The 24654-nt window shown below is 42.0% G+C and overlaps 1 protein-coding gene across 4 annotated transcripts in view; it reads right to left on the bottom strand.

Annotated features, from left to right (window-relative positions):
- Positions 1-24654, bottom strand: part of rab11fip4b (RAB11 family interacting protein 4 (class II) b) — a 49317-nt gene that overhangs the window by 11413 nt on the left and 13250 nt on the right. For 2 of the 4 annotated variants that reach the window (XM_054604669.1, XM_054604672.1), the window contains exons 1-4: positions 13629-14026; positions 2824-3068; positions 2333-2509; positions 431-565 (exon numbers count right to left, since the gene is read on the bottom strand). In XM_054604669.1, coding sequence (XP_054460644.1) covers positions 431-565; positions 2333-2509; positions 2824-3068; positions 13629-13706 — 635 coding nt within the window. In that variant the 5' untranslated portion in view covers positions 13707-14026. Of the gene's footprint in view, positions 1-430; positions 566-2332; positions 2510-2823; positions 3069-13628; positions 14027-24654 lie in introns of those variants that run through there. The other 2 variants (XM_054604671.1, XM_054604673.1) reach the window with 2 other exon arrangements.

Below are 24654 nucleotides of genomic sequence, written 5' to 3'. Positions count from 1 at the left end.
GGAACACTTCAGACATACTCTTATTATATTGCACTATCCAGTAGAATACTCAAAACAGCTGGCATTAGCAGTGGTTACAGCGTGGTTTATAGTTCCTGTTCTAATATACAGTGGTATGTGTTCAAAACCATCGGGATAATTAACTCATAATTTCTCACAGATGTAGGTCACGCTACCTGTTTTCAATTTTCTTTTGTGGAGTTATATAAATAGAAAAATTGCAGTCAGCAAATACATGCTGGCCATTTGATTTGACACGTTTTCAGTCAGGTTAAGAGTGTGGTGGTCAGCAGGAAAGAGTTGAGGGTAGGAAAGAGCTGAAAACGGTGTATAAATAGCTCTAAAAGTTACTCCTTATTGAGGACGTACTAACAACTGGCATTTAGTGGGTGTAGATCTTGTGTGATACTTTGTTGTGTGTTCGTCCTACCTGTTCACCTTGAGGTTCTTGAGGCGAACCTCCAGGTCGTTCAGCAGGTTGACCTTTTTGCTGCACTGAGAGCAGTAGACGTCCATCATTTCACCGTTGTAATGCTGCCGCACCTTACGAGGAGTCTGACCCGCACTGTGAACACACAGAGACGTACGTACAGTTTTTATCTGCACGACACACTGAGAACGAGTCATTTTGGTTACATGTGCATGTGTGAACATACCACCGTTAGAGACACCATTCAAGTGTGTAGAGAAGTAATCCTTAATAAACAAATCCTTTGCTACGAAGGTTACTCAGCGATATGGAATGACATATTTGAACCCAGAATTTTAACTTGCAGCCTCCTCTTAGTTTATTTTGTTACAGTATGTTGGGAAAGTGTTGGCACTTAAAGCAAGACAGCGAAACAATGACCTCATTACCAAGCCTGATGCAAAAACAAGGATTGTATTGGGCCCTCAGGCCATGAGCAAAAACTAATATTTGTCATTTTTTTGCAGTTGTTACTTTACCTACTTACACATACCATTAATGCATTCTAAGTGGGTACTTAGTATTGCTATTAAATTAAATTTAAGAGCAGCAGATACAGAGATATGTTTTTGTAATATGTGTGCAGACCAATAAATGACTGTAATGTCAATTGTAAAACTGTTTAGTAGTGTTGCTTAGTTATTTTGGAGGCACATGGGGTTTTCTGGTGTAGAAACACTGATTATCATGCAGTGTAACTGGTTGAAAACTACGAATTTACATATTTTTATTTTTCAGCTAATGGCCCACAATGAGAAAAGTTTGGCCACCCTTGCCATAGTGCATTACATTAACTAGAAGATACACTGCCTCTTTCTGTTGTAGTTTCCAATAACTTCCCAAAAGTCAACACAGAGTTTTCAAAATCTTCACTCAAAATAATTGGTTTAGAAGGCACTAAACAAACATTAGCTAGAGAACCTTTTAACCCACTGTGTACTGTAGCTATTCAAACTTCTCTCACTTCTTGTAAATCCGGGGCCTCATTTTGAATATAAATCTCCATGCCAGCTCCATTTGGTGCGTTTTGTCTGCTTGGTATGCGAGGAAGGAGCAGCATTGCCACTCTATCAGCCGAGAGACTTAATCCCATTAAACACAGGCCTACGATGAATATGTATGTGGCCTTCAGGGCAAGAACTCCTAAGCTACACTTCTACAGTCCAGACTCTAATAATAATATGAGTCAGGTAACGAAGTTTGAGTCCATAATATCTAACAGAGTTGGAACTACAGAAAATGGTCAATGTCTTTATCAGAACACAACCTTTGAGAAACAGCAAAGAAGCCTTTTTTCTCTGCATTGCTGGGCAACCGAACATTTGCTACATGCCCTGGAAGAAATGCCATGAGTCGTAAAGAAAGCTATTATACTATTATACAAATAATAGGCTAATTAAAAGCTATTTGTGGAGTAACTACCTTGACCTTGTACTTTCACTACATCACTCCCTGTCACGCCCGAAACATCAGGATAATGACATGGTACTGAAGTTGCAGAAGAACACAATGTGATCAGACAGCAACATCCACTTATGTTTAGCTGTTGTTTAGCTGTTGTCTGACACCAAAATAAGACGCCGCCACTATGTTGATTACTTTACAGCAATAAAGCTTTTACTGTGTTAAATAGCACTTTGTTTGCAGAACTTTAACGTTTCATTCTTTAAGATGTAAACAAAGGTGATTGTCAGCTTAGGTTTGGTGGAACATTGCTGCCATAGACTATTGTGGATTTGGTTATTTTGGCGGCTCAGGTAAACAGTGTTGAGGTTCAGCGTTGATAACCTACTAGTGTCCCCCTCAGCATTTAAACAAGAGGAACGATGACTCACGCTGTTTCCCTCTCTAACTCTCTCTTACCTAGAGGGAACAGATGAGCCGAGGTCCGAGTACCCGTTGGTTCGAGTCTCGTCGTCGGCGCAGGGGCTGCTGGGAGTGTAGTCCGGTTCCTCCCCTTCTCCGTAGTCCTCGAACTGCTCCTCGTTCAGAGAAGCCGAGGATAGGTCAGAGGTCACTGAGATGCTAGTCTGACCACACCTGAGGTTAAAGAAGGGGGAATGTTATACTTACTTATTTGAGTTTAGCGGTCATATTTCCCCCAAAATATATCCCTTGTGCATTGATATGCCAAACAGAAAAAGTAGCAGAGAGAGTAAAAATGCAACTATGGCTGTAGGACTTTGGCCTTTATTTGAAAATAAAGTTTTATATTTTTATTCTGACAGTTAATTTGAGAGAGTCTGATTGAGAAAAACAGCAGCAAGGACAATCATGCTAAATAGAAACAGACAGTGGGACAGACAGTTAAGTGGTTGTAGTAAAAAAAAAAAAGGATTTGGAACAAAGCTTACTTGTCTCCAGGGAAAAAGAGATGCCCCAGTGCGTCTTCCTTGTCTTCAGGTCTGATCAGCCCGTCGGAGGTGTCTGACCCTTGGGTGCTTTCCACTGCACTGTCTCTGTCCGATTCCCTCTCCCTGCTCTCGTCTGCCACCTCCTCCTCAGGCTCCCCCACCTCTCCCGGGAACAGCTGGCACTCAGGGTCAGGAAAGGCCCGAGTGCACATGATGACCGGACCACGCCGCTCCTCCTCACCACCCTGGAGAATGATGGGAAGAGGGGAAGAGTCAGTTTACAAAAACTAATTTACCGGCACTGAAGTACAAATATAAATCAAGAAATGTATAAACTGTTGTACTTGTTTTTGAGGGCGAGAGGGATGAGGAAGGGGCCTTGTCTCTCTCAGGACTTAGACACTCATTGTTCATGTTTTTGTTGTTATAGTTTTTTTTCTCTCTTTTATATGAAGTTGATTATTTAGGTGTAGTTCATTATTTCAGTTATAGAGAGGTGTAGGACCATATGTTTGTTTACTTCTGCCTTCTACTTTTCAAACAAATAATATTCATATAGTTAGTTAGTTTATTTAGTGTTTGCAGATCATTTTATTGGTTAGTCTCGTTTTGTGTTTTATTTGTTTGTTACATGTTTGAAATAAATCTAACTGTTCTAATGTGAACCATAGACTCTATATAAGAAATGTACGTAGTTACCGTGGCGTTATTGACTGCTGGATTATAAACTGCTGGTTTGAAGCTTCGCGTTTGGCATTTTGGCCGTCGCCATCTTGTTTTTTTGCAACCAGAAGTGACATGAGAGGGTGGAGCTAAGCACGACCCAACGCTGAATGAATATAGGTTTAAGACAATTCCACATTAGCTTCACCTTTCTGAACCGGATGTTGCTGTCTGATGTTTACCCATGGTTCCAGTGCAAACATGAACTGCTAGCAGCTAATTTAGCATGGCCTGTTAGATATATATATGACAAATAATTTAAATTACTTTTAAGTTATGGTAAACTTTTTGCCAAAGGATGGAGACATTTTCATAACCCTCAAAAATACATCCAAATATCTTGGAAATGTGTCACATTTAGCCCTTGTGGATTCTGTGTTAAGTTGGTCCTCCTATTTAGTAAATTCCTTCACTGTGGGAATGGTCTTTAGCTCTCATTGGGGGTCTGGAAGGCTAGAAATTGGTGAAAGAGCAATGGGTCAAAGGTCACAGGTCAGGCTCCATTTAGTTTCACTCTTTGACCGCTCAAATCTCTTCTAATGCAACAGAGAACAAGGACTTATCTCAGCATGACTGAACACTGCAGCATGAAGGAGGAGGGCAGGTGAAGAGGCAATCAGAGTACAGGGAGCGCAGGGGGAGTAACAAAAAGGTGAAGGAGGAGTGAAAAAGGCCTAGACTTGCCGAGAGAGGTTTGGAGGAAGAATAAGTAAAAGAAGAATATAGCTTACAAGTTAGGAGAGGAAAAAGACCATGTGGAACAAAGCCAAGAAGGAAGGTAAGAGTAGACGAGTGTGAGAGCTCTGAAGAGAGATATGAGAGGAAGAGAGATCAGTCAGGTGGACCATTAGACAAAATTACAGACTAATAAAGCTTTTAGACGGCTCTCTGTCTCTCTCACACACACAACGCTGACTTTTCATACTTTGAGCTACACTGATCTTGGCTAAACAGCGAATTTTCAATCCCATACTAGAGATGTAACGCAAAGGCAGAAGTGAGCAGGGCCTTAAGCAAAAAGGTGTTAGAAAAACGTCCGGATTGTATGAATAAGTATGTATGTATAACAAAATATACAAAATAATACGAATTTAACCTTGTACCTAAATGATCATATAACAAAACATGATTTGTATTTGATAATACCTACAAAAAAAAAGGTCAGAATTGCATTGTATATTGCTGACTTTTCTCTGAAAACATGAAGCTCTTTGTATAACAGCAGGAAGTCAAGAGGAATGCAAAGTTAGTCTCAAAAAAGAGGAGAAATAAATAAACAAACAAACCGGCCATGATAACCTATTTGGCCATATTGCTTAATTAAAAAAGGGCAGTTGTGCATGCAGATCGAGATGAAAAAAAATAAAAATAAAATACTCTATTAGCAATTTTGCATTCACTTCAGAGAAAGCTGTTCTCATCTGTTTAAAGATGATTATCTTTTTAGATCAGAACAATATATTCATATTTGTTTACATCCCTATCCCATACCCCCCCCCAAAAAAAAAAAAACACTCACACAGACCTGCATGCTTGTACAACTAAATTAACAAGTTGAACTCATCAACCGAGGCTCTGTACTGTAACAAAGAGCCCCCATGGGGTCTGGAGCTGAGTCACCCAGATTAAAACTAAGGATAAAGACCTCTTTAGCATTCCTTAGACCAGCCTCCCTACTTCCCTGCAGTAGGAGAAATGAAACAGTGCGAGGCCCCTTCTGTACTCCAACACAACTATCCAACAAACTGAGCAAGCTAACACAGCAGGGAAGGGAAGACACCTGTTGGGTTTGTTTTGAGGAAGAGAGAAGAGGAAGTTTTTTTCATATGTAATACTAGCCACAGAACTTAGCCTCTCAATGTGGGTTGAAAAGGTAAGAAATGTTGCCTATGCAACACTAATGCAATATACCTAGAAGAGTTGTATTTAAATGTAATTTCAAAATATTAAAGAGCTATGTTTTCCTCTCTTCAGGCGAACACTTTCAAGTACCACAGAAGCATCATTTAGGACGCCAGTTAAAGCTTTTCTGACAGCTGCTGACATGCTACTTTGCACTCTAATGAGAATAGTCAAAAAGTGATGATGATGGAGGGAAGAGCTGTGTGTGTGTGTGTGTGTGTGTGTGTGTGTGTGTGTGTGTGTGTGTGTGTGTGTGTGTGTGTGTGTGTGTGTGTGTGTGTGTGTGTGTTTTTGCAGTATGACTCTCTCTGTACCTTGGGGCTGTAACTGCCACAACCTGGGCCTACATGTGTTTTGAGTGTTAAGTTTCTCCGTTCCCCCTGCAGCACAGATGGCTGGCTTCCAGCTTAGAACAAACCGAGATGTGCCGTGTTTTTAACTGCAGCGGCTCTGCCTGAAAGCCAGACGCACCTTCACATCACCCTTCGTTCTGAGAAGGAAGTTTATCACAGTGAAATGTTTGACTGGGTCCTAATCAGCTCTGTTATTGATGATTTATCAGCAGGTTTCATCCGGTAAATGAATCTTTGAGTGCATTTTTTTAGAGCATTACTCTGCATACCATCAATGCTGTTGCACATTTATTAATATTTCTTTAAATAAAACAGGCAAAAAGAGTTCTGATCTCTCCGTGGTTCCGTTGCTGCAGGGTCTGACCTACTTCAAATACAGACATGCTATCTTTTTCCTGCTTTTCTTCCCGCTCTCCCAGGTGAGGCTAACGCCAGAGAAGAACCAGAAAGATTCAGCTTCCATTTTCTGAAGGTGATATGAGACGTATGCGAACAACAACTACTAGCCATACGTTTATGTGTAAATAGTCTCTCTGTCCAACTTGGCATGAAAATGCAGGTCAGACCCCTTAAGTGTTAGACGCAGAAGAATCTGTAGCCCAGATTTTTCAGGTACAATTGTTGTTCAGCATGAATGTATGACAGAGTACAGAAGAGGCTCTAACACAGCCAGGCTCTCAGGGAAAGATGTATTATTTACACCCATTGCAGTGGCAATAGAGATGAAAGCGGTGAGCAGGAAAGAGATAAGAGGGACAGAAAATAAAGAGCGGGGACACTTCTCTACGGGAAGCTGAACAGAGAAAGAGAGGAGCGAAATAAAATAGTGGTAGGGGAGAGAAAGTCCGGAGCGCAACTGAAACTAACAACAAGCAACGCTACAGAGTATATCTGTCCAACACACACGCCTTAAATTAGTAACCAGGGAATAATTTGGCAGCGTCGTTGTTTTTTCTTTACAGCCCTGCATAGATGGGAGTTTATGTAACATGAATGATGACTACAAATCACACCATCTATAGCTCAAAACCATTGAGGAATGTATTTGTCATGCTGCAGTGGTGGAGCAACGCTGTGGAAGATTACAGCGCTGGAAATTGTGAGATAAAAATTCAGTCACTGTATCGCAATAACCCCGACGATAGTGGTTGCTAGCAAGGCCGACTTACAGTATTTTCACGTGTGTGTTTGTTTAAGATAAAGATTCGGAGCTAAACCGGTGAGCGGGAGGCAAACACGTATCTCGTATTCTATTATTATCTTATTTCCTCTGACGTGGCCGGCAGTCAAATCATGGAACCATCCAAATACGTGATGCAAATTCCTCATGGACATGTGTAACACAGAGGCAAAAACAGTAAAAACTTTTCCGAGGAGGTCGATTGAAATCGAGAAGTTATCAGCAGGAGGCTGAATGTCAGACGTGCTGTGTCGTTCGAGAGGGCAAGGGCAAATTCTGTCGTTATCGTGGCAGAAATTGTTAATCTCCTGAAGTGAAAGAAAATGTACAAGTATATTCTGTTTCGTTCTCTTCATTGTCTTCACTCTGGAATCCCTTTTTTGCGATTAGATGCTTGACATAAAGGCAGTGCCAGTGCTCTCATATAAAATAAAAGCTTACATGCACTCACACAAAACATACTCACTCACATAGAGTTACAAGGCAGAGTGACAGAGTGACACAAACTAATTACTCACTGAAAGGCCATGGTTACCGTTCAATCTGGAAGTCATCAGAGGCCAGAACTCTTTATCAGGATGGACAACGGCAACGCTGTTGCAGCCGTCATTAAAAAGACAGACTCTCCATCCGCCTTTCCTCACACCCCCTTGAGTCTACGCTGAGTGCTGAGGGTCAATACCAGTTTAGTGCTGAACAAATCATTAATCAGCCCTCCTGGCGGAGTGGAGAATTACGCGGATGACGATGCGTTTTACGGTCCGATTGATCTAAATGTAAAACGAGGAAGACGATGGCGTTGAGCAAGAGCGGTGCAACCTGAACGTCTGTTTTTCTCAGCTGTCAGGAGAGAGAGACAATATTTTTGATTTCAGGATGAACTGTCCCTTCAACAGAGATACTGCAGCCTTAAAAGGCTTTAAGTGAGCTGTGGATCTCTTATGAAGATCACCCTCTAAAAATATTTAAGGGACATTTTTGTGGTTTTGTCATTGGAGCGAAACTAGATTAAAGGAATTATACGGCTTATAGGGTTTTAAAAAGGTGTTGTTCTTGTTGTCATGTGTTGCACAACTAGTTGGGACAGAAACCATCTTGTCGCTGTACAATCACAGGTAAACACAAAAGGAGGACAACACACCAGTGACGAGGGAGGGATCGGATGAGCATCGACTGGATCGATCCACACTGATGAAGCTTTGATTAGGTGTGAGTCAGCAGCAGAGGGACTGGAGGTTGAGCTGAAGAGTGGCGGTCAAATTGAAAAAAAGGGGGGATGTAGAGGATGGATCGGGGAGAGGATGGAGAGAGAGAGAGAGAGAGAGAGAGGGCGGCAGAGAAAGAACAGCAGCCTCTGTGCTTGTGTTTGTCTGACTGAGCTACAGAGATAAAAGGAGTTTCTCTGCAGAGGCTTTACATCTCTCTCTCTCTCTCTCTTTGTTCATTTCATCCTCTCTTTCTCCTATTCTTCTTAGCCCTGAGCTTCTCGGCTGCTGCCACCACAGAAATATTCACCATAAAGTGAATTGTTCAGTGTTTTGACTGCTTTACCGGTGGGTGCTTCTGTCATCCTGAGCCTCAGATCTCACCAGCTGGTAACAAGAAGCTCTGGGAGAAGAGGGCATAAGAGGCTTTACAGAACCTTAAAATGATATTGTGACTCACAAATGTGTACAAAAACAGCTGAAACGATTAGCCAATTATAATAAAGTATGAATGCCAAACATTTTTTTGTTCCATCTTCTCAAATGTGGGGATTTGCTGTTTTTCTCTGTCTAATATCTAACTGAATATTTTGCACTTTCAAACTCTTGTTTAAATTGCCGGGTGAGACAAGTTTCTGAATTTTTTTTAGACAAATTGTGGCCCATATAGAAGAAGTGGACGTAGCCATGTGACGTCAGCTTGCTATTTTTGTTCGGCATTTTGGGCGTCGCCGCCTTGGTTTTTCGATGAGGCTATCTTGTTGTTTTGCAACCAGAATATAACAACCGAAATAGACATTTTTAGGTGACCAAAATGTTACAATTAACTCTCTTTAACTGAAAACACACTGTGAAAGAAAACGCGGACAACTCTCCAACCGAACAACGCTGTAATAACAACCTGTCAATCACAGGGTAGCCCCGCCTTAAGCATACCCTGCTTTATGGTCTATTTTACTCTAAATGGGACCATAATTTACTAAATGAACATCATGCTGTATTGAAGAAGACTTGAAAGAATTGATTGAGACCATAAACTCATGTTTACAATGTTAACTGAGGTATTAAATCAAGTTAGAAGTAGGGTCATTTTCTCATAGACTTCTATACAATCAGGAGTCGCCGCCTGTTGTCCATTAGATAGAATGCAAGATTAAGACACATCTGTATTGGCAACACTTTACAGACAAGGAGGTTGCTGCCTGAGACACGTAAGCAATTAATCGAGAAAATAATAAACAGATTAATCTATAATGAAAGCAATAGTTTGTCGTTAACCCGAATGTTCTCATGTTGCCTCTTCAGTTGTTGAGTAATGATCATATTCACGCCGGTATCGATTGCTTCAATACCAGTTTTCCAAAACACCATGTCATGGGAGCATAAACACTGTGTGTGTGTGTGTGTATGCGCATGTTTCTGCATGCGTGTCTGTATTATTCAGCTCCTATGGTGAGCAGTACTCTTCCCACGCATACACACTCACATTAGACATTACACAAAGAGGAAGCAATGACTCATATTTCTCGACCAATTCGCTAAGTCAATACTGTGTGAAACTTCCAGCAAATGAGACACAACACACACACACACACACACACACACACACACACACACACACACACACACACACACACACACACACACACACACACACACACACACACACACACACACACACACACAAATAAATAAAAGCATCTGAGATTTCAAGTTGTCAATCAAACTCTTATCTTCTTCCCTGATAATTTGTCTTGAAGTAAAAAAAAAAAAATGCATGCTGGGGCTTTTAAATCAGCTTCACATGCACAACTGCACATGCATAAACGTATAACACACACATTTGTTTCCACCATGTAGCTGCTTGAATTACCAGGAATGTTACAGTGGACAAAGGACACTGTAGGGAGGGCCCGGAGCTGCACACTGGAGACTGTGTGAAGGTGTTCTCAATGAAACATGCAAGAACCCCCAACAGGTGAAACAGAGTGACTGCCTGTGTGTTCTAATTTCTGAATCTGCTAGATAAAAAAAAATGTCCTTGAAAAGTAGAAAGATGAGGAAAGTGATGAGTTTATTTTGGCTTATTCTGACTTAATCAAGTATTATAGAGTATTTAAAAAAAAAAAGGATTCAAAGCAGGTCGATGTGCCAGCTGACAGTTAGTGTTTGGATCCTAATGTTTGCATGTGTGTGCCTGTGTGTACCTGTATATACAGAAGGCTCGTTGAACAGGGAGAACTTGAAATACATCCCTTGATTATGAGTGAATCAACTGTTCTAAAGCATCGTTCCTTTTTTTATCAATCAAAACAAAAACACCCGAGCACATAACAAGACATTTTAGCTCTATTACTTGTGGATCACAAAGCTGCACCGCAAAGCGATCTTTGTATCCTGCAGACTGCTGCTGGAGCAAGGCATTCAGTCAATGTTCTACATGTTCCAAGATTGTGTGTCAGTGTGTCAGAAGAGAGGCAGAGTCTGGTCCAAAAGTTAAACCAAAGAGCTGTGTCGTACTTTCTTATTCTGCATTCACATGGTGGACAGACAATGCTTTCTGGACAACACTGTGAAAAACAAGCAAACAGTGGAGCGGAAGGACAACTAGAATAAAAACACGCAGGACGATCAGGCGGCAAAATCCCGTCAATTAGAAAATGATTGTACTTCTCTCTTGATTTATTAACTCAGAAAACATTGTCAACATGAGTTTATGGTCTCAATCACTAGTTTAAGTCTTCCTCAATACAGCATGGTGTCCATTTAGTAAATAATGGTCCATTAAGAGTAGAAATCTAACAAATGTCTTTTTCAGCGTTCGGTTGTTGTAGCACCACAATCTCGTGTCACTTAGCGACGATAGCAACGACCCAAAAACCAAGGCGGCGATGGCAAAAATTGCCAAGATTGAGCTTTAAGACTGCCATCCCTTAAACCAATGGCTGACGTCAAGGTGACCGTGAAATAAAAACATTTTGTATTTAGTATCTTATGTCATTATTATAGGAATGCATGTATAGAAAATGCAGTTTTCTCTAGATATTCTATTCTAAACTTAAACAACTTCTTCCAATGTGAGGGAGCTACGTAACATCAGGTTTTAAATTCTGCTGCAGACGGGAAAAGTTCTAAAAGTTCAAGCGTTCTAAAAACCCTAAATGTCAGCCTAAAAGCTTCACTGATATTGAAGTGTAACTTAAATAGGCTGTCACACCAGGCAGGCAGGAGCGTGATGGTTGCTCTCTGTGTGCCAAATACCTGTCCAGAACTCTTGAGTGTTTGACAACCTCTTGCAGTTTGTTTGAAAAAAACCTTCTCCTGCTTGACATCAAAACAAGGGAGCCGACATCAACCCGTAGAAGACAAACCAAGGTCATGACCGTGTTTTGTTTGTGGCAGACTACAACAGGCAGTGTGATACAGCTCAATGGAACTGCTACTAATAATTACTGTCAGTGAAAAATTTGTTAAAACTGGATTCATCTTCAAGGAAAAGCACAACTCCCTGACTCATACGTCCTCTAAAAGCCAAAGTGTGTTGTGTCTAGCTGGTGGATTGTCCTCTCTCTGTCATCAAACTAATGTCCAGTGAAAAGAAAAGAAAGTCTTTAACAAAGTGCTTTGTCTCTCTCTGAAGCGCCTGTTTGTCAGCTCTCCTGCTGTCTGGCGTTGAATGGGGGCGTTTCGGTGTCGGTTAGTGGCAGACCCCTCGGCAGGTGGTCGGGACCCGGCCTCTTTTCAGCCGTCGCTTGGGATTTTTGTGATTTTGAATTCAGCGCCAACAATAACTTCTTTAAATATTTTCTTAAAAAGGGAAAAACAACAAGCATAAGAAGTTCAGACACAATAAATGATGTGAACGTGTTAAAGATAATCATTTGTTTGGTCCAGGGATTAGTCTTTCTTCTCTCAGTATCAATGTGTTAGAGCGTATGACGGACATCATAGAGAGGAGTGACCGTTCTAAACTCCTGCAGATTAGCCTCCATTCACCCAGCACAGCTCAGCACTGCATGTTAATCTAGTTATTCTTGTCCTGGTGTACACTCCGTGCACTGTCAAAGTCACTTGGCTGAATATCAATCTTGTTATAGGAAACAAAATCAAAAACAACCGGAAAGAAAAAGCTATAACAACATTACCGTCAGCTAAGTGACTTTAGTGAAAGAATAGACGTTTTTTTATAATTTGTTGTTGTTGCCCGAGACAATTGACAGATAATTTCCTGCTCGGCTGAAGAAGAGTTAATCTGGTTATGTAATGTCCAGTCACAGACCAAGAGCATTCAAAATGACTAGAGAGTCTGACGTGTTGCCATTGAAATCCCTACAATAGAAAAAAAAGCCACCTTACCTTTCTATTTTTGGACTAACGAATGGATATCACAAAGGTACAAAGAGTATCAGTCTGGCTGTCAACAGCACTTTGAATATGAACTCCTAAAAACTTTTCATCCACATTATTTTCATTTTTAACTGTAAAATGATTTGCAACAGCAAAAACTTTATAGTAGTAATTCAAATTTCTTTAAGTACAATGAAATCATTCCTCAGCCCTGTTGTGTGTTGTGTCTACAGAGCACCTACATTTCTTTGTGCAGTCGGTTCAAAACACAACGTGATTGTTTTGGTATAAACTTCCCCCTTTTCTCCGAACTATGTCCTAAATAAACAGACTTGAATAACTTGATTTGCACTTAAAGAGCATAATGATGTGTGATGATTTTACAAATGACTGAATATATATGTTAAAAACACATAACAGAAAGAATCATATTATCCTACGCTCTCTTATATTGAGGTACCAAACATCATTTTCCCATCAGTCTTGTGAGAACCTGTTGTTCTCACATCTACGATATTCCTGCTCTATGTGTACTTGTGTACTTGGACGTGCCATCTGTCCTTTTCCCTGCACACATCTTTTGATCTCCCTCTCCCTCCGTCGTTGCCTCTCCTTGCAGCCACCAATGCTTTCCAATTAATCCCATTACCGTCAGAGGGATGTTGAACCGCAACCGAGCCACCGGGTGACCGAGGCGGGGAGAGGAAATGATGATGAGAAGGCAGAGTGGAGAGCAGACGGGGACGAGAGGAGAGCGAACATGAAGGGATGGGACGGAGCAGCGCGAGGACAGCTGAGCGAGACAGACAGACAGACAGACAGACAGGGAGGGAGGCTGTGAGGCAGGGGTCAACACACACACACACACACACACACACACACACACACACACACACACACACATTCAACTAAGGGGGGACAATGGACTCTGGACTGCCGCTGAACTGCCCCCCTTTTTTAATAATGTTTACATTCTCTTTCACTTACAACCCTCACGTCCCCCTATTGAGTCTCTGTTCTGTTCTCATTCTGTCAAGTGATCTCCCATCAGCCCCGGTTTTTTCCAGCTGGTTGCGTGCAGTCTGGTTTGCTTACCCCGCTTACTAGTGAGGGGAGTCCATGGTCAGCAGTCCCCCTCTTCCCACCAGCAAAACCCTCGTCCACTGAAGTCATCCACTGTTCACCGGGGCTAAGTCCGTTGTCTCGGCACACACACACACGCACACACACACACACACACACACACACACACACACACACACACACACACACAGGTGTTCCCTTTAAAGGTAAGAGGAGGAGGGAGACTCGGGATAGTCCAAAGGGTGAGTCCTGGTTAGTGGTTTAGTCCAAAGTAGAGAGGCAGAGGAGCGGATGTATCGTTCACTTTAAAACACTGCACTGGCTGGCTGGTGTCTCACACACACACACCAGTACAAACACACACACACACACACACACACACACACACGCACACACACTCAAACACACAAGCACAGACTCTGCACCTCACACTCTTTCCCTCCCTCGCTGCCTGCGTTCCGCCGGCCGACTCGCATTCACACACTGAGAGCTCACATTCAGGCAACAGTTGTTGAATTCACGGCCCCTCCTTCCCACCCCGCACCCCCACCCTCTTGCGGGCGGGGTTGCTTAGCAACTGGCTTCTGTGGGCGGGGCTTGTGAGAGTCCTCACATTGCTGCACACACTGCTCTCAGGCTGCCGCCTACTCAGGCTATATTTGCATGTCAAGCCCTGCCCGCCTCAGTGTGTGAGTCTCTGCTGGGGAAGAGGCCAGCGCCTGTGTGGGCTGCAGAGAGGAGGGGGAGGAGGAGGGAGGAGGAGGAGGAGGGAGGTGACTGTTGTCACTTCGACTGAAACATTTGGTCTTCGGTGATGCAGCAGATTCCACAAGATGGGTCAAAAAAGAAAAGAGTACTGGTTAGTCACAATGGGAAGGAGAAAAAAAGGGGGGAGGAGCATTAGGGGAGAGAGGGGAAGGCAGAGCAGCTGGAGGCATTGGTTTGTTCACTTCACCCCTTTAACTATTTTGTTTAATCAGAAACGGACAAAAACTTAAACATGAAATCAGTACCTATTTCAATAATTTATCAATTGTTTCACTCATTTTTGAGCAAAAATTCTAGAAATACTCAAGTTTCTCTCATGTGAATATTTGTGGTTTTTCCTCAGTCTTCTATGTTATTTAACTGAATCTCTTTATTCTGGAGTTTTGGACCCAAGATTTGAATTTGGCATTTTGGCATGTGAATATGGCAACTTGGGCTTTGAGAAATCGTGAACATGGTGTAGTTTTTAAAAATATTTTCTGACATTTTATGGACTATCAACTGATAAATCAAGAAAATAACAGCCAGTTTGATTAATAATGTATATAATCTTTAGCTTCATCCCTACACAGCATTATAATAACACAATCCAATCTCATATCAATGTATAGACTGCATTCCCCGGCTCTAACGTGAACTCAGTATCCAGGGACTTCTAAATCCCAAACAGACATATTGGTTGTTGGGTGAAACTCTGGTTAATCCAATGAAGGAGATTTATATTTCATGTGTAGGATCATATGATTCAAAGTGGAGAAAATCCTCAAATATCTCCTTTCAAAAATGTGTGGCGCTCAGTATACACATGAAGCTGATTTCCGTAATTCCTAAGAAGCTATTAATTTTACAAATACAATGCGTTATATTAAAGTAATAATTGAGAACTGATGTACCAAAACTCAAAGTCTTCACATTTATAAGAGTTGATGATTGCTTTAAATTCATCCGTGTGTGAATGGAAAGTCAATATTCCCTTTGAACCAACCCCTCTTAAAAGCAAATCTATTTTTGCTATGCTAGTTTTACAAAACAACTTTTTATTTCTGACGTGCCATTTCTTCTACATTTCTTAATCGTTTCACAGAACTTATGGTCTTACTGATGTGCCCTCGAGCATTTAATCTATTCCTCAAAGAGTCTCTTTGGAAGTTTTAAATAAATGTGGGGGAAATGTTCTCAGAGTGGGCTCTCCGAAATGTTTACCATTATTTCTTTCTCAACTCTTATCTCGGCTCCGCAGGGCATTTCAATCATTCTCTCGGCTGCCGCTCTCTGCTCTGCTCCACACTTGTATCTTTGAAATTGCTCCTCTTCGAGTTGAAAGCTGGCTCGACTCTCTTAATCGGAGTCAGGAATACAAAGAACAACTTAGAGAACCCTGGCTTCCTCTCATTAAATGTGGTTATCACGTGTGTTGCTATTGTTTTCTGTCCCTAGTGGAGCTATTACTGAAAAGGTGAACGTGGCTCAGACATCAAAATTTCATACCAACTTCACACCGTCATAGGCCACAACTGAAAATGAAGAGCACATGGATGTTGCCGCGACGTACCGCGATACGACGGCAGACAGAATGCTGCACACTGATTGCGTATTGAGCATTGGTTTGATAACGCCACCAGCGTGTTTTAACGACCAGTGTATCTGCGTCCGCGTGCAGCTATACATTTCCCACAAAGACAACAAGATAACCTGGTTTCAGTTCTGCTGCACAATGCAACACAGCTATTCAAAATCACAGACAAAATTTAGGACTGGCTAAGGAAGTTGGATAAGCATTTAAAATGCACTGCTAATGTGTATCTGTGAATCTGAATCTATTATTCTTTTGTTTCTTTGTTTGTTTGCACTTTGTTCCGTGTGAAAGAACGGATGACAAACAAGATTATAATTTACTGCGAGTAATTTCTCGGCTATATTTCTGCATCATTCTGCCTGGCTGAACAAGCCGCTGTCGTGATCCCCTCTCTCTTAATATTGTCTCCGAGAACGTCCCAGCCTCCCATATTTCTGCTGTCCTACTTTTATTTAAAGGACCTGTTCCCCACGCTGTGGAGTCATAAATCACACACAACAAATCCCCTCGCTTCTCTGTGCCACTTTAAAAAAATAACAGAAAGATTTTTTATTTATTTTTTCGCCGCATGCTATTTTTGTGCTTTTTTCTTTTACCTTCTGGCTGTTTATAGATGGATTAATGAATATATATATAAATATGTAAATGTAGAAATATAAATACATACATACACATATATATATATGTGTCTTTAAATTATATTAACCTGTATTGTTATTATAATGAGAATAAAATCACATGTTTTCTGGGCATCTGTTTCCAAGCTTTTGTTTTGTACGGTGTCGGCTCAGGTTTCACCACCTCACGTCTCGTTCCAGTAATTCTGACGGCGGTCGAGCCAAAACACAATCCTGCTTAAGTTACAAGGAAATGTTTGTGAACTTGTTGCTATATCTCTCTCTCTCTCTCTCTCTCTCTCTTCCGCCTGTTGGCATATTCTCATGCTTTAGCGTCGATTTCGTGACTCACACAATCTCTGTTTCTCGTACGCTGTGTCAGAGAGCCGTAGATGCTTCAGCCCTGATGCTGTATGTGAGAACATCTTAAGGCGATGCAGCGATGAGAGGAAGAGGGAGAGGTGGTGAAAAGGATGAAGAGGAGAGAAGAGATATGATACAAGGCGAGGGAGCCAAATAAAACCTGATTATGTGGAAAGGGATGCACCCTGCATACAGTCTCCTTTCTCTCTCTCTCTCTTTCTCTCTCCCCTGCTCGCTTTCTCCTTCACTTTTAAAAAGATGTTGGCACTGGCTCAACCAATGGCCTGCGGCTATTTGTTTATATGCAATTTGTTGGAGGGCTGGCCGGTTTCCCCTCTCTTTTCAAAGAAACCATTTACAATTCTATTCATGTCTACCTGCCTCATTCAGACGGCCACATTCAGTTATGGACCCAGGGCCTGGTTTCCACTACAGCCTTTCACAAAGTGTTATCACAGTTATATCAACACTATTCAGAGAGGAGAAGACATTATTGCATTAAGGTAGGTGGCAAAGAGAGATACCATGGTAGAGAAATCTGCATTAAACTCCTCATAGGCGAATGGACACAGGGCTAAAGAAAACACACATACAGTAGTAATAATACAAAAAGGAAAAAATACCAACAAATGTGCGTGTTGCAGCTGAAACAGCTCTGTGGGGATTCTCAACCTGCAGCTGCTGGTGTTCGCAATGCAGCAAGACGAATGATCGAGAGGGAGAGAGGGTGGGGGAAGAGACGGATAGAGGGAGGGAGGGAGAGAGAGAGAGAGGCCCCACAGAGTAAGGGAGGGAGGGGAGAATAAATGAGGCACAGACACTACCAACCCACTGCTTATTTGGGCTGAGTGCTGTGAATACCAAAAAACGATGCATGTCGCATGTGGACATGTGAGAAATAAAAGTTTAAATGCACGCCCTGATTCACGTGAGCTGTAAACATGCATCTAGCACTGCCACACATGAGTGCTTTAAGTTTAACTGGGAACAAGTAAATTACATCTGAGACCAATAGCGCTGTATCATTTTGGGCGTAATTGATAACTGCGCATAATTTGAAATGTTGCACTTCAGATGCCATAATTATCATTATACAGGGTCGGGGGTTTGGAGTATATATGCAAAGCTGGCATCTGTTGTAGCGCCTAAGATCTGATAACGTGCGAGCACGAACTGTACAGCTTTGTGATTCGCTATAATGACAATGTAGGAGAGTTGAGAGGGGGGGGGGGTTAGTTAGAGTGTGAGCGAGGGAGAGATGGAGGGATTGAAAAGGCTCATTTCTGCTGCTATCTTGAGTTTGCTGGGCTTGACAGGAAAAAAGTTAAGCCCATGAATAACTGATAGTCAGCACACGTGATTGAAAAATGTGGAAGATGACAGATACATCTGTTTAACAATACATTTCTAATTAGTTTTACTGAATCAGGAGGCAATGCACGCACACTGTACAAATACCCTGTATAAACAACCACAGAGGGATATATAAATATTCTCATAGACAGGATGTACATGTACAGAAAAATCTCCTCCTATTCATGCAACATTGTCAGATCTTTATTGTTAACACCGTCTTCGTGTCATACCTTCAGCTGTTCATTTTGCATATCTATTCATACTAGCTTCACTTCTCGTACCTCTGCACCCCTGCACTACTTATACCTGCGCTGCTTATTGTACGGTTTCCTATTTTTAATACTGTTAAAAATGCTGTGTGCTTGGTCTGTCGTGTTGCTGCTTGCAGCTTTCTCGAGAACCGCTCATACAAACAACTTCACACTCAGCACCGCTCTTCCTTCTTAGGGATACACCTGCCATGATATGGTTGCATCATTCAACCAAGTCACAGCTACTCAATGTCAGAATGGACAAATTGCACCAAATTCGACCACGCACTCCATGGGGTCCGCAGCAATACACCCACCAAGTGTTAAGCAGATCGGAGTAACAGTTCTCGAGATATGTGAAGAACACAGACAGACAGACAGACAGACAGACAGACAGACAGACAGACAGACAGACAGACAGACAGACAGACAGACAGACAGACAGACAGACAGACAGACAGACAGACAGACAGACAGAGGTTCCTTGCTTCATAGATATTAGATATTACTGTTCATTCTGTATGTACTCTGCACATTAATGCGTTTTACCTTTCTGGTGAGATGCTAAACTGCATTTTTTTTGTCTATGGTACTCATGTGCAATGAAAATAAAGAATCTAATCTAAATTAATTTAATCTAATCTAAACATACAGAAATCGCTAGCATGAGTATTCCAGTATTCCATGGACCTATATGTAGTATTGTCTCCTGCTAAGGCAGATCTAGTGTGAACAACATACATTGTCTTTAAAATATGAACAATAACAACAAGGCTTTGTCACTTGTCACAGAATTGTAGTTCAAATGAAATATAAGTAGTAACGTATACATTTTGATGGAATCCTGCAGGCGGAATATGTAAAGAATGAGCCTGACTTTCTACAGCAGGACATGTATAGTATATCTATTGGTGACTATATGGCTGTAATGTGAGTGAAACCAGGCTACTGGGTTAATGCTGCCTGCAGGGGAAATTTCCACCCAGTTGTGGGGGTATTAATTACGGTTCACATGGTGAGAAAACATCTGTTTATGGACAATGTACTCTGACACTGACAGGTATACAATATAATTCAATAAGAGAGGATGGTATGCACTTTAGGGGACATAAGTACTGTGACAGTACATGCAGCAATAATGCAAATGTAACTGAGCGCGCCACCGCAGTTGAAACACATCTCTTCCAAGGCATCACAAGTCTGTAAACAGACACCTTAAGGTCTATGACAAAGAACTTGAAATTTGATGTGGAGTTTTGACTTATAATTATGTTTATACGCTGTTGGGTAACTTAACATAAGACTTTTGGATGCAAATCATAACGTTTCGTGTTCTATCAAAGGGGCGTGGATGGACAAATAGATGGATTGATTAGTTGTTGCACTGCTGCCTCGGGGCGATTGGTTTCCCCGTCGCTCAGAGGTCCCTCCGGCCGATCCACCCGGTCACAGCTTTTTTCTGTCCTGGCCCCTCAGTGGTGGAATGAACTCCCCACCGACGTCAGGACAGCAGAGTCACTGCCCATCTTTAGGCGCAGGCTGAAAACTCACCTCTTCAAGAAGTACTACCCTGAGCCTTCCTCGTAGCACTTATTGCACTCGTATTAGTTGTAGCACTTACTGTATTTGTATCAGTTCGCTGCACTTATTGAATTTGTATTTGTTTACTGCACTTATCCTATTCGTAGTAGTTTGTAGCACTTACTATATTCGGATTAGTCTGTTGCAATTATTGTTTTCGTAGTAACTTGCCTCTGCACTATACTTTTGCTCTGGCTTATGCTTTAAGATGCTTGTTTAAGAAAGGAGTGACTTCTGGTGACTAGTAGTTCTCTTGAATACCTATGTTGAATACACTTCCTGTAAGTCGCTTTGGATAAAAGCGTCTGCTAAATGACTGTAATGTAATGTAATGTCTATGTCATTTTTGTGCAAATGTATTGCATCCATGTACGCCGACATGAGCCGATGCAATGCTGTGGTATGCTGATGTTTGCAATGTTAAAGAGAGTCACAAATAGATTGTTGGGGAAAACAGACGTAATCAAGACACAGACGTATCTGTCAGTGTGCTGAGCAGGCCCGGCTACCGTCTGACTGACAACAGATCAAAGCCTGATGATCGATACACTGCCCCGGCAGATCTATCTATCAAATCACCACTAGACCAGTGGGACAGCAAGTGACAGAGGGATCAATGAGGACGTGAGGACGACAAAGTCTGATTAAGAACAGACATGAAGGGGAGAGAGGCTGAGAGACAGACACACAGAGAGAGAAAGGCTGAAGATTTGTGTTTGTAAGTTACAGCAACACGTATTTGCAGCTCAGTGTAGATAAAGGAGAAGCGCTACAGAGCTTCTGCAGGATGTTTGGGGGTTTAATGGAGGTTTTCACTTCCTTTATTCAAAGGTTACAGTGAGCAGAAAAGGTGTTTGGTTTGATCTGAAATGAAACAATGCAACTAGACAATGGCTGCTAATTAGGCCTGACAGATGGGAGGGAAACACTGAACCATGAAAGGAGTCATTGACCAAGGTCATGGAATATAAACACACTTTTCAGAGTGATGAAAGAGGATGAGTCTTTTCTCCTAACTGGACGCTTTAAATTCATTTGTAATCATGCACGAAGATTGCTGCCATTTTCACATTTTTATTATTATTATTATTATTATGTAATGTTGTTCCAGTTGCACAGCGAGCAGTGCGTCAGGGTTGTGGTTGGCTGGCATCAGGATGGCGGTCACGGTAAATAATAAAACACCAAGTCGATTCCATTCTTTCACTCGCAGTTCTCGTTTGCGGGGGGAAAGGATTTGAGCCAGCTGTGAGGTTACTCTGCGTTTTAGTGCGTCACCCTGTTATGACACTGTGGAGGACGCAGGTTTCTGCTGAAACACCTGTTGAAACAGTTGGTGCAATCGTTAAACTTCCTTTAAGGCTGCAATGTAACCCCCAAGGCGGAGGCAACATCTATGTGTGAAATTGCCTTGTAAACTTGTTACATGCGCTGTACATCACTCTACATCCTCACAGCTGGAAGAAGGGGGTGCTAGAAACGTTTTAAGTCCCTCTCATCATTGATAGTGGTGTAACAAGTTATCACAGTGCGATCATTTACAAAACAAAAATGTCATGATACTCAGTAGGCAATTTGTTACCTATCAGTAACCATGCCATGAGGATCATGCGACCTAAGGCGTGTGTGCATGCTTTTGTAAAAGAGTGTGCACCTTTGCTTCTGTCCATGGCTAATTTTGCATTCTGATGCAGCAAACTGGAAATAAATATTTTGGGGGGCATGCTCCAGGACCTCTTGTTGTTGCTGTGACTCACACTTTCTCAAAGCCCCTTTTTATTGCCTGGTTTATACAGCCACTGACTGCCTGCTGACTCCTAACTCACTACTTTTTACCAGCCCCCGGCCGGTAGAGGTCTGATAACACAGCTGAGTGCTCAGTGGGGGAAAACAGCTTGCTCACTTTTATGGGTTTGGATGGTGGATTGGGCTAACAGCCAACAGCTAACTGAACTCTCGGAACGTACATCTCCGCAATAAAGTGCTCGTCATACTGTGAAATATTTACTTTAGAGCCACTAAAGGGAAGCAGGTCGTCTACATTCCTCCAGTCCGACGCTGCTGCTGCTGTTTTTTTTTTTTTTTTTTATCAGAGCAACACAACGAGGGTTTCATTTGATCGTCGAGTGACTGAAATTATTATCCACCACTTTACCACTACGTTTATTATGGAGGGAGAAAGCCTGCAAACCAAAAAAAGTCAAAATACTCGCAGTAACAGTTAGTTTTCTGAATGAACGGGTCGAGGATTAATTGTTTTTGTGGAAACTATTCATTGTGTCGGCAGGATTCGTTCTGGTTTGAATGTTTCCCTCGCTGATGAGCTTCTTAAATGGGCTTTTAAATGTTCTGTCAACATAAACTCAACAAGCTGTCTGCCCACGTAGCCAGTTGAGTTTAATTTTGTTTTGGGCGAGATCCTATTAATTGTCTGTTACAACAACTTTGGGTCGATTGCCTTCATACATTTGTTTTTGAGTTGACGCCTCACAGCCCAGTGTGGTCTAGACGGGGAGTTTAGATAGTTGTATTCGTTCTATTAAACATTACAGCTGTGGTCGTTGAAGACACACCTGGCAGAGATCTTCCCTCTACTGAGTGCGCTCCTCTAGTTTTGAATGGTTCCCTCCTTTAAATTCAAACAATATAGTCATTTAAAAGTTTGTGGCCCTTGAGGTAATTTCCAATCAGTTTTGGTGAATCAACCCCCAAGCGTGATGCAAGGCCATAAACTCCGAGTGGGAGTGTTCGTGTGTTTATCTGTGTTGTTTTTAGAAAGAGGGGAGAAAGAGAGAGAGAGAAAGGGAGAGAAGGAGGAGGCAGTGATCCAGAGCTGACCTCTTGTGACAGCTTCTCTATTCAGTCCACACATCACAGGGCTATCAGCGACCTAATTAGACAAACAGGGAGAAAATGAGGGAGCAAAAGAGGGAAAAAAAAGAGAGAGAAACAGAGAGGAAAGATGAGGGGAAGAATAGAGAAAGTGATGCTGTAGGAGAAAAGAAAACATGTGTGGACTGATCAAAAGCTAGTGAGAAAAACAAAGAAGAAAATGTGGATCAAAGAAACAAAAGAACGGCAGAGAGACGGAGGGAATGAGAGGTTCTAAAGAGCTTGTAGGGAAAATCAATGATTAAATCAGACAAGGCCCAAATAAAACATGAGCAGCAGAGTAGAATGAAGGTAAAGTAGGAAAATGGAAAGTTGGATGTTAACAGGGGTAGTGTGGAGGGGATTACCAACTGGGCTTGAGCAACATGAGAAATGCTGGCTCAGATTTGGGGGGGGCAATAGTGCTGTTGCAAGCAATTCAGTTTATCCTCTTTGAAATGAGGAAGACAGGGTCTGGACACTAATTATGGATAACAATACGGACAGACGGACAAACGAGCTTTGCCCAGACCTCCAGCACTGGTCAAGGGAGATAAATGGTAAATGGTAAATGGACTGTACTTGTATAGCGCTTTTCTAGTCTTCCGACCACTCAAAGCGCTTTTACATTACTAATCATTCACCCATTCACACCCATTCATACACTGATGACAGGAGCTACCATGCAAGGTGCCACCTGACCATCAGGACCCTAACTAACATTCATACACATACATACACCGCAGGAACAGCCTGCGGGAGCAATTTGGGGTTAAGTGTCTTGCCCAAGGACACATCGACATGGACTGCCAGAGCCAGGGATCGAACCGCCGATCCTCTGATTGGGGGACGACCCTGCTCTCCACTGAGCCACAGCCGCCCTAACAGCCGCGATAACAATGGAGAAAGACGAGAGGAGAGTGACTGTAAATGAAGGAGGGAGGAGAGTGTTTTTTTTTTTTAAACTAGCAATTAGATCCATTAGCAGTTAGATTTCCTGTCTCCCCTTAAAGTGCCAGGAGTAGAGCATACACTGGGAAATAGTTCAGAGAAAAATATACCAAAGTCAGACTAAATGACAGTGAATGCATCCTGTTGGTCACACTGCTTCACACTGTCTGACACTTTGATGTACTGCATCATTCGGATTCAGTCTGACAGGCGCAGTCCAGTCTGTGCAACCGTTGTGACTGAGTGGGTTATTATGGGTCATTTTTATTTATTTTAATGCATTAAATGCTGTTGTTTCAACTTGCTGTTAGCCCGTTTAAATACAGTAGAATCTCATCTCAGCTTTGATGATGATTTTTTTGAACGTGCTTTCTTGTTTTAAGTGTAGGAAGATTTGTGACTGCAGATTCATGTTTTACGTGTGCAACAACGTAGACAATCCACATGCATGATCGCTGTGTTCTGCTGAGTACTGCGACACTTCCTTCTTCATTCTTTGCACACAGGACACTGCACAGCTGTGCCAGTTGGCATGCTGTCTGTTCTGCACTCTGTTCTATTGTGCGCGGAACGACAAAAAACAAGGAGACACAAAGAGAAGTTGTTTAGTAATCAGCAGCTAAAAGTGATGGCAAAGCAAAGCGTTAAGACAGAGAGGCGACTTCAAAAAAGGAAAAGGCCAGAATAGATGACCTATGAACACA

This window comes from Anoplopoma fimbria, chromosome 9, assembly GCF_027596085.1.
Source record: "Anoplopoma fimbria isolate UVic2021 breed Golden Eagle Sablefish chromosome 9, Afim_UVic_2022, whole genome shotgun sequence".
NCBI classification, from domain to species: domain Eukaryota; kingdom Metazoa; phylum Chordata; class Actinopteri; order Perciformes; family Anoplopomatidae; genus Anoplopoma; species Anoplopoma fimbria.
This window is presented reverse-complemented; position numbering and strand designations above follow the sequence as displayed.